The sequence below is a fragment of the Temnothorax longispinosus genome, chromosome 2, assembly GCF_030848805.1.
Source record: "Temnothorax longispinosus isolate EJ_2023e chromosome 2, Tlon_JGU_v1, whole genome shotgun sequence".
Classification (NCBI taxonomy): domain Eukaryota; kingdom Metazoa; phylum Arthropoda; class Insecta; order Hymenoptera; family Formicidae; genus Temnothorax; species Temnothorax longispinosus.
The window spans coordinates 4322291-4337287 of NC_092359.1; the positions used below are offsets into that span (position 1 = coordinate 4322291).

Sequence of the window (14997 nt, forward strand, 5' to 3'; positions counted from 1 at the left end):
AAATTACATTCAGCTGGTAATTACAACATATGTATATAAAGTTTATAGCTGCGGCCCTGTCACACATCGCTTCGCGTTCATTCATTCTCTCTCCATTTTCACTTTTTGTGTGAGATCGTTGCACCTGACGATTACAACAATCGTGCAAAAGTTGACACTTGCAATATTTATGATTCCCTACGTTCCCTACACATTATAAAAACACGCTCAGAATTCGCCTTGACATACAACAGTCAGCGCATTTATTGAGACTATTGGGTACACTTCTCCCACGGAAGAGAATACGTTAGTCTTAACGTTGATGTACACTTCCGAGCATGTATAGTGCCGAGTTAATGGGATATGCAGGTGCTTACAACTATCATTTTTCGTACATTAGACTAAAACAGTGGCACACAACTAAAACGACTGTATATAATTTATTAAAACATCAATCGCACGTTGATCGCATTGAATATATGTTCTCTTGCACATTTGGCTTAAATAAACATCTTATGCTACAGACGAGATACATTCTATAAGTGTTGCGCCTCTTAACACATTGACTACCACTGTAACTCTTACTATCATAATTCGTTGAACTGTTTGTAAAAAATTAATGTCTTCTATATTCAATTTTATATGACATAAACAGCTACGATAACAATATAAAATAAAAAAGGCATTATTGAACACAGTGCCTATAAGAATATAATCTTATTTGACCATATATAATATTTTATCATTATATGCTTATATATAATAATAAAAATTCTATTCGCAAGATATTTAAAACTCGCAGGGCAGACAAGGTGTTATATTGTTTTGCACGCATATAGCGCAAAAGATTGAAGATTAAGTCATATCCATCATCATCAGTCGTACATTAAAATGATCTATTCCTAGGTAGATTTCGAATGGGCAACTAAACTGAATCGTCTTATGCTAAATATTGTTGGCATATGGCCGAATATTCATGGAAATATTTCTGACAGATTTTTATCGAACTTGCGCGCGATCTTCACTCTGCTCCTAATGGTTTTCATTGGCATCATTCCCGCAATGCTTTCGCTGGTAAGAACCTGGGGTGACATGATCGCAACGATAGACAACTTGCAGTTCACCTTACCACTGATGACAGGGATAATGAAACTGGTGATCATATGGCGGAAGAAATCCGGTAATGTCAAACAACTCATTATCAGTTCAAACAAATTAATCAGTAGCACTAATCTCGACAAAACATATTAAATACAAAACATTGCTTAACGAATCTAATTATAGATAACTCAAAATAGATCAGTCTGTTGACAATTTCCCGTTACACAAAGTATCTCTGTAAATGTGTCGACATTTTTCATAAATATGTAAATCTTATGTAAAAAATGAAGGATGGGTAAAATGGGCCGATTTGCCCTCGAAGTGTAACGAAAGTTATGCATATACCTAATTTTATGTTTTTTGGGGTCGCTAAAGACGATGGTAGCATTTATAGTTATAGTAACGTATATAGTTAAATAATTAGAACAAAATCATCATTTCGACTTTCTTAAAGCGATTTTTGACAACTTTCCCATGGGTTTGGACGAATACAAATACTACCATCGTCTTCAGCGACTCCAAAAACATAAGATTACACTCATATATGTAACTTCTGTTACACTTTGGAGGAAAAAATGGGCCCATTTTAACTATTGTCCTTTCTATATAGCTAATCTACATATAGCATATTTATCAAAAGTTATTTCGACAATTTTAATAAGACTATCAAAATGTATGTTGTACCATAATGAAAAAAATCGCCATTATTAATTTTTCGCTTTCGTTAAAAATCCGCATTTAAAATAGATTTTAAACTAGAAATTATTTCTACTTTAATTTTGAACACTCGTTTTAATACAATCTTGTTTTGTTAAAGATCTTACATTGGTGTTAAATATGATTGCCGATGATTGGTTAAAAGCCAAAACCGACGAAGAGCTGCATGTTATGATAAAACATACGCAGTATGCGCGTGTTATTATTATATTCGGATACATCTCTATGACTATAGGATGCAGTTTACTTGTATTTCCACCTTTTTTCGGAACATCGTTGAGATATATGACAAATATTACGAATCCAGTTAAGATCTTGCCTTTGCATGGCGACTACTTCTATGATGAAAATCATAGTCCGTACTACGAGCTTACGTTCGCCGCGCAAGCCCTTCTGATCCTAATGGGTTTTGCATCTTACAACGGCATAGATAACTTACTTGGATTACTGGTATTTCACTTGTGTAGCCAAATGGAGAATCTCAAAGAACGATTCATCAATGTGAGACAATTTAAGAACTTCAACGACGGTCTGGCTTTCATCGTCAAGGATCATATACGATTAATCAAGTTTCGTATTAATTTAATATTTTACACATATTATGAAATATATAATATTTATTTAATAAAATCTTATATATTTCATATATATATATATATATATATATATATATATATATATATATATACATAAAACTTAAGAAATTATTAAACAGTATTCTTTTTTTTTAGGTATTTCAATATCGTTGAAAGTACATTCACTTTCTTATTACTCGGTTTACTATTATATTTTGGTACATCATTTTGTTTATACGGATTTTTAATCGTTACGGTAAGTTACAGAAAAAAAATATAATCTGCTTATCTCAAGTACATTGCAATAATAAATTAGCATGTGAAGATGTGAGTCTATTGCCAAAATTCCTCAAAGCTGCAAATGCAAAATATGTCGGCTATTTCATTCGTCTAAGAATTGTATTAATTATTAGAAATAAAATAACGTTTACCGTACCTAGAATACTTAATCTATATAATATTTCAAACTGTTATGATAAATATAGATACTGTTGTTCTAAATAGTACATCTTTAGTATATCTTTAATGCCATGTAAAAACCGATACAATAAAATAATTAATTCCCTACATTTATGATATTATTTGTTAAAATAGCTTGCATTATTTATGATCGTACTTCTTTATTGATTATTTAGATACTGACAGAAGGACACGAGATGTCGATAATGCGTTTCATCTATTTAATAGCTGCAGTGTCAGTTATTTCCGGCTACACATGTCTCTATTGTGCAGTAGGTGAAATTCTAGTAGCAGAAGTAAGTATTACCATCATCATCATCATTATCATATCTAACGAGAATAATTATATCTCTGTATTATTTATATAGTGCGAAGGAATGTATCATGCGGCGTATGATTACGAATGGTACATGCTGGAGCCGGAAGAAGCAAAATCTTTGATTATATTAATGATTCGAGCCGAGAAATCCTTCCGTATTACAGTTGGGAAAATGTTTCCTATGACACTGTCGACGTTTTGCAATGTAAATTACTCATTCATTATTATTTAATTATATATACTCCAGTGGCGATAACCAAGCTGGATATGGCAACATTCATATGTGGCCTAACAGAGTGCATGAGAAATAATTCTGATTTACCTTTTTTGACATCGCTGAAGCGATGCCGAAATATCTGTATATTTTTATAAACTTTTCATTTATTTAATTTATTTAATTAAATATAGTTATTATGATTACTCACACGCACTAACCGCGATGTACTCTCAATGCTCAGTATTTTTAAAATTGTGTTGTAAGATCAATTATATATAAGTACACACACACACACACACACACACACACACACACACACACACACACACACACACACACACACACATATTAAATAATAAATATATTGTTAATGGGAATATTTAAAAAATATTTATACATACACATTCATACGTATTTTATATTTTTTTAACAATAACAACATTACTTTATATATTTTATAATATATGAAAGTGTCATTTTACATGTATATTTTATAAAGATATATTTTTTATAAATTTCAGTTAATGAAAACATCGGGAGGATATATATCAGTTTTATTCGCCAGACAACGTTCATAAAATTAGAAAACTTAATTTCAGAACTGTCTATGTATTTCATATACTCTACACGTGTTATATGTATATTTAATAAAACATTACATATTTAAAATATAGAAATATATAAAAATAATACGAAACATTAGATTGAATATTAACATTATACCAGAAGTAGAGATATATTAAATTAATCTTATCGAAACTTTCTATTTATCTAATCCCTTATTTAAATAAAAATAGTCTAACAACTTCGTGAATCATTGTTTGCAAGAATATAGTAAATGCTTTATACATATAAATTAGTACAATAAACGCATATATATCGCCAGCGATACGTTTATTTTTCACGTCAAATTGTTCTGTGGTTATAAAAAAAATCCGCCACCAATGGAATTTATCAATTGCTTACATCAGGTCTGGCGACAGAGCTACAAATGTAGGATAGAACGCGTTTCCTTCTTGCGCCAATTATATACATTAGAGGGATATAACAACGCACGTATTAAGTTATTAAGTATTATTAACTAATTCCGCTAATGTGTTTCGACACTGTGCAACAAGATTCACTATAGTGTTTCAGCCTTTTATGTCGCTTATAATTCAAAGCTGTAAGGTTAAAATAGAAACTATTCTAGACACATTTCACACTTTGCAATTCTCAACAGCTTTAGGTTACATATATACATATATAGAACTTTTCGAATTTCTCAGATAAATAATTAATAAAACATTACAAAATCATAACATGCGAGAAACGATATCCTCACATTTTTCAAAAACTGTAAATTACAAAGAACGTAACTGCTCGTAAACTTACAATTAGTAACACAATGCGAAAGAAAGGATACTCAATATTGCACCCATTACTGAACTTCGCGCACGATGTACTCATCGCCGATCCACGTAAGATACTAATGTTATTGTCCCTGTCGAGGGTGGGAGGTACCCCCCAGAATGGCAGGTAATACAACCCCAGAATGCGCATGCTTTAACGTTGCGTGAAATACAGAGAAGGGACATGAGAGAAGAACGATATTAAAATTATAGATCCTATACTTGCGTGAAAACTTTTACAGCCATGCCTCTTGCGTGACGTCTCTAACATTATGTATTGCGCACAACTTCATAAACTTCAGATGTATAAAAGTCAGGGACGGCGTACTCTCATTTTCGAAACCAAAAAAAAAAGAAACAAAAAACTTTCAGAAAACCGTATTCAAAACAAGATTATATATAGTCGCTACAAATACTCATAATTGTCACAATGATAGAAAAGTAATGTCATTAAAAATTTTTTAATATTGCTATAGTCAAAATTGACATCTCTTCTTGTTGTTAGCCGATCCAATTTATTAAGGCGTACTATGTGTGCTGTATCAATACATTAATTTGCGCATTGTTGAGTTTATATCAGTTTGAATACTTTTCGACGAAATTACATTCAGCTGATGACTACAAATGTATATAAAGTTTATAGCTGCGGCCCTGTCACACATCGCTTCGCGTTTTTCATTCATCTCTCTCTCTCTCTCTCTCTCTCTCTCTCTCCATATTCACTTTTTGTGTGAGAGCGTTGCACCTGACGATTACAATGATCGTGCAAGAATCGGCAATTGCAATATTTACGACTCTCTGCACATTATAAAAACGCGCTCAGAATTCGCGAAACTTGATACACAACAGTCAGCGCACTTATTAAGACTATAGGGTACACTTCTCCCACGGAAGAGAATACGTTAGTCTTAACGTTGCTGTACACTTCCGAGCATGTATAGCGCCGAGTTAATGGGATATGCAGGTTCTTACAACTATCATTTTTCGTACATTAGACTAAAACAGTGGCACACAACTAAAACAACTGTATATTTATTAAAACATCACTCGCACGTTGATCGCATTGAATATTTGTTCTCTTGGACATTTTGCTCAAATAAACTTCTTATTACGCTGCCAACGAGATACATTATTGTATAAGTGCTACACCTCTTAACATATTGACTGCCATTGAAACTGTTACTATCAAAACTTTTTGAACCGTTTGTAAAAAATTAATGTCTTCTAATATTCAATTTTATATGACGTAAACAGCTAGGATAACAATATAAAATGAAAAAGGCATTATTCAACACAGTGCCTATAAGAATATAATCTTATTTGACCATATATAATATTTTATCATTATATGCTTATATATAATAATAAAAATTCTATTCGTAAGATATATAAAACTCGCAGGGCAGACAAGGTGTTATATTTTTTTGCACGCATATAGCATAAGACTGAAGATCAAGTCATATCCATCATCATCAGTCGTATATTGAAATAATCTATTCTTATGTAGATTTCGAATGGGCAACTAAACTGAATCGTCTTACGCTAAATATTGTTGGCTTATGGCCGAATATTCGTGGAAATATTTCTGACAGATTCTTATCGAACTTACGCGCAATCTTCACTCTGCTCCTAATTGTCTTCATTGGCATCATTCCCGCAATGCTTTCGCTGGTAAGAACGTGGGGTGACATGCTCGCAACGATAGACAACTTGCAGTTCTCCTTACCATTGGTGATAGGGTTAATGAAACTTGTGATCATATGGCGGAAGAAATCCGGTAATTTCAAACAACTCATTATCAGTTCAAAAAATTAATCAGTAGCACTAATCTCGATAAAACATATTAAATACAAAACATTGCTTAACGAATATAATTATAGATAACTCAAAATAGATCAATCTATTGACAATTTCACGTCACACAAAATATATCTGTAAATCTATCGACATTTTTCATAAATATGTAAATCTTATGTAAGAAATAAAGTATGGGTAAAATGGTCCGATCTTTGCCCCCGAAGTGTAACGAAAGTTATGCGTATAATTTTATATTTTTGAGGTCGCTGAAGGCGATGGTAGCATTTATAGTTATAGTAACGTATAGTTAAATAATTAGAACAAAATCGTAACTAATTTCGACCTTCTTAAAGCGATTTTTGACAACTTTCCTATGAGTTTAGACGAATACAAATACTACCATCGTCTTCAGCGACTCCAAAAACGTAAGATATTACCCATATAGCTTCTGTTACACTTCGGAGAGAAAAATGGGCCCATTTTAACTATCGTCCTTTCTATATAGCTAATCTACATGTATATTTATTATCAAGAGTTATTTCGACGATTTTAATAAGACTACCAAAATATATGTTGTACCATAATGAAAAAAATCGCCATTATTAATTTTTCGCTTTTGTTAAAAATCCGCATTTAAAATAGATTTTATAAACTAGAAATTATTTCTACTTTAATTTTGAACACTCGTTAATACAATCTTGTTTTGTTAAAGATCTTACATTGGTTTTAAATATGATTACCGATGATTGGTTAAAAGCCAAAACCGACGAAGAGCTGCATGTTATGATAAAACATACGCAGAATGCGCGTGTTATTATTATATTCGGATACATCTTTATGACTGTAGGAATCAGTTTACTTGTATTTCCACCTTTCTTCGGAACATCGTTGAGATATATGACAAATATTACGAATCCGGTTAAGATCTTGCCTTTGCATGGCGACTACTTCTATGATGAAAATCATAGTCCGTACTACGAGCTCACGTTCGCCGCGCAAGCCCTTCTGATCGTAATGGCTAGTGCATCTTACACCGGCATAGATAACTTACTTGGATTACTGGTATTTCACTTGTGTAGCCAAATGGAGAATCTCAAAGAACGATTCATCAATGTGAGACAATTTAAGAACTTCAACGACGGTCTGGCTTTCATCGTCAAGGATCATATACGATTAATCAAGTTTCGTATTAATTTAATTTTATATACATATTATAAAATATATAACATTTATTTCGTAAAATCTTGTATATTTCATATATATCTATATATTCATAAAACCTGAAAAATTACTAGAGAGTTTTCTTTTCTTAGATATTTTAATATCGTTGAAAATGTGTTCAGTTTTTATTATTACTCGGTTTACTATTATATTTTGGTATATCATTTTGTCTATACGGATTTTTAATCGTTACGGTAAGTTACAAATAAAATATAATCTGCTTATCTCAAGTACAATTATGAATTAGCATGTGAAGATGTGAGTCTATTGCCAAATTCCTCAAAGCTGCAAATGCAAAATATTTATCGGCTCTGTTTTTCATTCGCCTAAGAATTGTATTAATTATTAGAAATAAAATAACGTTTACCGCAGTTTGTACCTAGAATATTTAATCTATATAATATTTCAAACTGTTATGATAAATATAGATACTGTTGTTCTAAATAGTATCTTTAATGCCATGTGAAAACCGATACAATAAAATAATTAATTCCCTACATTTATAATATTATTTGTTAAAATAGCTTGCATTATTTATGATCGTACTTCTTTATTGATTATTTAGGTACTGACAGAAGGACAGGAGATGTCGATAATGCGTTTCATATATTTAATATCTGCAGTGTCAGTTATTTTCGGCTACACATGTCTCTATTGTGCAGTAGGTGAAATTCTAGTAGCAGAAGTAAGTATTACCATCATCATCATCATCATCATCAATCTAACGAGAATAATTATATCTCTGTATTATTTATATAGTGCGAAGGAATGTATCATGCGGCATATGATTACGAATGGTACATGCTGGAGCCGGAAGAAGCGAGATCTTTGATTATATTAATGATTCGAGCCGAGAAATCCTTCCGTATTACAGTTGGGAAAATGTTTCCTATGACACTGTCGACGTTTTGCAATGTAAATTACTCATTCATTATTATTTAATTATATATTCTCCCGTGGCGATAACCAAGCTGGATATGGTAACATTCATATGTGGCCTAAAACAGAGTGCATGAGAAAAAATTCTGATTTACCTTTTTTGACATCTCTGAAGCGATGAAATATCTGTATATTTTTATAAACTTTTAATTTATTCAATTTATTTAATTAAATATAGTTATTATAATTACTCATACACCAACAACCGCGTTGTACTCTCAATGCCTAGTATTTTTAAAATTGTGTTGTAAGATCAATTATATATAGGTACACACACGCAAATTAAATAAATATATTGTTAATGGAAATATTTAAAAAATATTTACACATACACATTCATACGTATTTTATATTTTTTTAACAATAACAACATTACTTTATATATTTTATAATAGATGAAAGTGTCATTTTACATGTATATTTTATAAATGTTATATATTTTTTATAAATTTCAGTTAATGAAAACATCGGGTGGATATATATCAGTTTTATTCGCCAGACAACGTTCATAAAATTAGAAAACTAAATTTCAGAACTGTATATATTTCATATACTCTACACCTGTTATATGTATATTTTAAAACATTACATATTTAAAATATAGAAATATATAAAAATAATACGAAACATTGGATAGAACATTAACATTATACCAGAAGTAGAGATATATTAAATTAATCTTATTGAAAATTTTTATTTATCTAATCCGTTATTTAAATAAAAATAATCTAACAACTTTGCGAATCATTGTTTCCGAGAATAGTAAATGTTTTATACACATAAATTAGTACAATAAACGCATATATATCGCTAGCGATACGTTTATTTTTCACGTCAAAATGTTCTGTGGTTATAAAAAAAATCCACCAGCAATGGAATTATCAATTGCTTACATCAGGTCTGGCGACAGAGCTACAAATGTAGGATAGAACGCGTTTCCTTCTTGCTCCAATTATATACATTAGAGGGATATGACAACGCACGCATTAAGTATTATTAACTAATTCCGCTGATGTGTTTCGACACTGTGCATCAAGATTCACTATAGTGTTTCAGTCTTTTATGTCGCTTATTCAAAGGTGTAAGGTTAAAATAGAAACTATTCTAGACACATTTCACACTTTGCAATTCTCAACAGTTTTAGGTTACATATATACATATATGGAACTTATTCAATTTCTCAGATAAATAATTAATGGAACATTACAAAATCATAACATGCGAGAAACGATATCCTTACATTTTTAAAAAACTGTAAATTACAAAGAACGTAACTGCTGGTAAACTTACAATTAGTAACACAATGCAAAAGAAAGGATACTCAATATTGCACCCATTACTGAACTTCGCGCACGATGTACTCATCGCCGATCCACGTAAGATACTAATGTTATTGTCCCTGTCGAGGGTGGGAGGTACCCCCCAGAATGGCACGTAATACAACCTCAGAATGCGCATGCTTCAACGTTGCGTGAAATACAGAGAAGAGACATGAGAGAAGAACGATATTAAAATTATAGATCCTACTTGCGTGAAAACTTTTACAGCCATGCCTCTTGCGTGACGTCTCTAACATCATGTAATTGATGCACAACTTCATAAACTTCAGATGTATAAAGGTCAGGGACGGCGTACTCTCATTTTCGAGACCAAAAAAACAAAGAAACAAAGAACTTTCAAAAAACCGTATTCAAAACGAGATTATATATAGTCGCTACAAATACCCATAATTGTCACAATCATAGAAAAGTAATGTCATTAAAAATTTTTTTAATATTGCTATAGTCAAAATTGACATCTCTTCTTGTTGTTAGCTGATCCAATTTATTAAGGCGTACTATGTGTGCTGTATCAATACATTAATTTGCGCATTGTTGAGTTTATACCAGTTTGACTACTTTTCGACGAAATTACATTCAGCTGATGACTACAAATGTATATAAAGCTTATAGCTGCGACCCTGTCACACATCGCTTTGCGTTTTTCATTCATCTCTCTCTCTCCATTTTCACTTTTTGTATGAGAGCGTTGCACCTGACGATTACAATGATCGTGCAAGAGTCGGCAATTGCAATATTTACGACTCTCTGCACATTATAAAAACGCGCTTAGAATTCGCGAAACTTGATACACAACAGTCAGCGCACTTATTGAGACTATAGGGTACACTTCTCCCACGGAAGAGAATACGTTAGTCTTAACGTTGCTGTACACTTCCGAGCATGTATAGCGCCGAGTTAATGGGATATGCAGGTTCTTACAACTATCATTTTTCGTACATTAGACTAAAACAGTGGCACACAACTAAAACAACTGTATATTTATTAAAACATCACTCGCACGTTGATCGCATTGAATATTTGTTCTCTTGGACATTTTGCTCAAATAAACTTCTTATTACGCTGCCAACGAGATACATTATTGTATAAGTGCTACACCTCTTAACTGCCATTGAAACTGTTACTATCCAAATTTTTTGAACCGTTTGTAAAAAATTAATGTCTTCTAATGTTCAATTTTAATAAATGACATAAATAGCTAAGATAACAATATAAAATAAAAAATGCATTATTCAACACAGTGCTTATGAGAATATAGTCTTATTTAATCGTATACAATATTTCATCATTATATGCATATATATAATAATAAAAATTCTATTTGTAAGATATATAAAACACGCAGGGCAGACAAGGTGTTATATTTTTTTGCACACATATAGCATAAGATTGAAGATCAAGTCATTATCCATCATCATCAGTCGTACATTGAAATGATCTATTCCTAGGTAGATTTCGAATGGGCAACTAAACTGATTCGTCTTATGCTAAATATTGTTGGCATATGGCCGAATATTCATGGAAATATTTCTGACAGAGTCTTATCGAACTTGCGCGCGGTCTTCACTCTGCTCCTAATTGTTTTCATTGGCATCATTCCCGCAATGCTTTCGCTGGTAAGAACGTGGGGTGACATGCTCGCAACGATAGACAACTTGCAGTTCTCCTTACCAATGGTGACAGCGATAATGAAACTGGTGATCATATGGCGGAAAAAATCCGGTAATTTCAAACAACTCATTATCAGTTCAAACAAATTAATCAGTAGCACTAATCTCGATAAAACATATTAAATACAAAACATTGCTTAACGAATCTAATTATAGATAAGTCAAAATATATAGATCAGTCTATTGACAATTTTTCGTCACACAAAGTATCTCTGTAAATCTGTCAACATTTTTCATAAATATGTAAATCTTATGTAAAAAATGAAGGATGGGTAAAATGGGCCGATCTTTGTCCCCGAAGTGTACGAAATTTATGCATATAATTTTATGTTTTTGGGGTCGCTGAAGACGATGGTAGCATTTATAGTTATAGTAATGTATATAGTTAAATAATTAGAACAAAATCATCACTTATTTCAACCTCTTTAAAACAATTTTTGACAACTTTTCCATGGGTTTAAACGAATACAAATACTACCATCGTCTTAAGCGACTCGAAAAACATAGGATTACACACATATAACTTCTGTTACACTTCGGGGGAAAAAATTGGCCTATTTTAACTATCGTCCTTTCTATATAGCTAATCTACATGTATATTTATCAAGAGTTATTTCGTCGATTTTGGGCCAATTCCTTTTAGTGACACAAGTCGACACAAGTGTCGTTCTGTCTTTGTTATTCATTGAATGCCAAGAAGGATAGAACGATGTTTGTGTCGACTTGTGTCAGTAAAAAGAATTGGCCCTTTAATAAGACTATCAAAATGTATGTTGTACCATAATGAAAAAAATCGCCATTATTAATTTTTCACTTTCGTAAAAAATGCACATTTAAAATAGATTTTATAAACTAGAAATTATTTCTACTTTAATTTTGAACACTCGTTTTTAATACAATCTTGTTTTGTTAAAGATCTTATATTGGTGTTAAATATGATTGCCGATGATTGGTTAAAAGCCAAAACCGACGAAGAGCTGCATGTTATGATAAAACATACGCAGAATGCGCGTGTTATTAATATATTCGGATATATCTTTATGACTATAGGATACAGTTTACTTGTATTTCCACCTTTCTTCGGAATATCATTGAGATATATGACAAATACTACGAATCCAGTTAAAATCTTGCCTTTGCATGGCGACTACTTCTATGATGAAAATCATAGTCCGTATTACGAGTTCACGTTCGCCGCGCAAGCCCTTCTGATGATAATGGCTAGTGCATCTTACAGCGGCGTCGATAACTTACTTGGATTACTGGTATTTCACTTGTGTAGCCAAATGGAGAATCTCAAAGAACGATTCATCAATATGAGACAATTTAAGAACTTCAACGACGGTCTGGCTTTCATCGTCAAGGATCATATACGATTAATCAAGTTTCGTATTAATTTAATATTTTACACATATTATGAAATATATAATATTTATTTCATAAAATCTTATATATTTCATATATATATATATATATATACATAAAACTTAAGAAATTATTAGACAGTATTCTTTTTTTTAGATATTTCAATATCGTTGAAAGTACATTCACTTTCTTATTACTCGCTTTACTATTATATTTTGGTACATTATTTTGTTTATACACATTTTTAATCGTCACGGTAAGTTGCAAAATCAAATCTGCTTATCTCAAATACAATAATAAATTAGCATGTAAAGATGTGACTCTACGTATTGTCAAAATTCCCCAATATTACGAATGCAAAATATTTCAGCTGTTTCATTCTTCTAAGAATTGTATTAATTATTAAAAATAAAATAACATTTATCACACTTTACACTTAGAAAACTTAATTTATATAATATTTTAAACTATTATTATAAAAATAGATGTTATTGTTCTAAATAGTACTAAATAATGTACATTAGTATATCTTTAACACCAAAATGAAGAACAATGCAATAAAAGATTTGATTTCCTACATTTATGACATTATTTGTTAAAATAGCTTGCAGTATTTATGATCGTATTTCTTCATTGATTATTTAGGTACTGACAGAAGGACAGGAGATGTCGATGATGCGTTTGATATATCTTATATGTGTAGTGTTAAACGTTTGCGCCCACATGTGTCTCCATTGTGTAATAGGTGAAATTCTGGTAGCACAAGTAAGTGTTACTATGTAAAAAGCATCATGTAATAGAAAAATGACGAGGATAATTATATGTCGATATTATTTTTTAAGTGCGAAGGAATATATCATGCAGCGTATGATTACGAATGGTACATGTTGGAGCCGAAAGAAGCGAGAACTTTGATTATAATAATGATTCGAGCCAAAAAATCCCTTCATATTACAGCTGGAAAAATGTTTCCTATGACAATGTCGATGTTTTGCAATGTAAGTGACTCACTCATTATTATTCAAATTATTAATGGCCACGTTATTGATAACCAATATATTATCTACATTTTCCTATAAAATTGTAAATTATTACACATATACATATATAATATACATATATGTGTAATACGTGGTCGTCCGGAAAGTCTATTGCTGTATAGAGAACGAGTTATCTCCTTTTATAGAAGAAATATATATATATATATATATATATATCATGCACAAAGATTAAATAAATATATTATGTTAATAAAAATATATTTTAAAAATGTATTTACACATACCAAGCAAAATTTATATTTTTTTAATAATAACTACATTGCTTTCTATATTTTTATAAAATATAAAGGTATTATTTCACATGTACATATTTTATAAATTTTATATATTTTTTAAAATTTCAGTTAATAAGAACATCGGGCGGATATGTGTCAGTTCTAATCGCCAGACAACATTCATAAAATTATAAAATTTAATTTCAGACCTTGCATATGTATAATATTTTGTGTGCATGTTATATATTATGTATATTCGATAATACATATATTTAAGAGAAAGAAATATATAAAAATAATACGAAACATTATATTAAATATTATACTGAGAAAAAAATTTGTTAATCCGAAAAAATATTTAGTCCGATACGTGCAACTAAACATTTTAGTTATAGTTTAACTAAACATTAGTTTCGGTTAATCAAGAATTAATTAATTCAACCAATGTTTAGTTAAACTAATTAAAATGTTTAGATGAACGTATCGGACTAAATATTTATTCGGATTAACAAATTTCTTTTTAGTGTATATACCGCGCCAGCGATACGTATATTTTTCACGTCAAAATGTTCTGTGGTTATAAAAAAAGACCGCCCGCAATGGAATTTGTCAATTGCGTACATCAGGTCTG

At 31.0% G+C, this 14997-nt stretch overlaps 2 protein-coding genes and 1 pseudogene across 6 annotated transcripts; all 3 read left to right on the top strand.

Annotated features, from left to right (window-relative positions):
* The first annotated feature begins 224 nt into the window (after positions 1–224).
* Positions 225–5600, top strand: LOC139808296 (odorant receptor 10-like). 3 transcript variants are annotated; one of them, XM_071770131.1, is made up of 7 exons: positions 225–348; positions 886–1159; positions 1898–2366; positions 2529–2628; positions 3008–3127; positions 3200–3355; positions 3889–5600. In XM_071770131.1, exons 1-7 carry the CDS (start codon positions 343–345, stop codon positions 3943–3945), a joined length of 1182 nt encoding a protein of 393 aa, XP_071626232.1. In that variant the 5' UTR covers positions 225–342; the 3' UTR covers positions 3946–5600. The 3 variants fall into 3 exon arrangements, with proteins under 3 accessions (XP_071626232.1, XP_071626231.1, XP_071626234.1); XM_071770130.1 differs by having other exon boundaries at positions 227–348; positions 890–1159; positions 3889–5599; XM_071770133.1 differs by having other exon boundaries at positions 228–348; positions 975–1159.
* A 1-nt stretch (position 5601) lies between these two features.
* On the top strand, positions 5602–10317 carry LOC139808299 (odorant receptor 10-like; annotated as a pseudogene).
* Positions 10318–10817: 500 nt separating this feature from the next.
* LOC139808297 (odorant receptor 10-like) lies at positions 10818–14729 on the top strand. 3 transcript variants are annotated; one of them, XM_071770134.1, is made up of 7 exons: positions 10818–10968; positions 11508–11777; positions 12641–13109; positions 13247–13346; positions 13736–13855; positions 13933–14088; positions 14496–14728. In XM_071770134.1, the coding sequence occupies exons 1-7, from the start codon at positions 10938–10940 to the stop codon at positions 14550–14552; spliced, it is 1203 nt and encodes a 400-aa protein (XP_071626235.1). In that variant the 5' UTR covers positions 10818–10937; the 3' UTR covers positions 14553–14728. The 3 variants fall into 3 exon arrangements, with proteins under 3 accessions (XP_071626235.1, XP_071626236.1, XP_071626237.1); XM_071770135.1 differs by having other exon boundaries at positions 10834–10968; positions 11504–11777; positions 14496–14729; XM_071770136.1 differs by having other exon boundaries at positions 10840–10968; positions 11593–11777; positions 14496–14725.
* Positions 14730–14997: the final 268 nt, after the last annotated feature.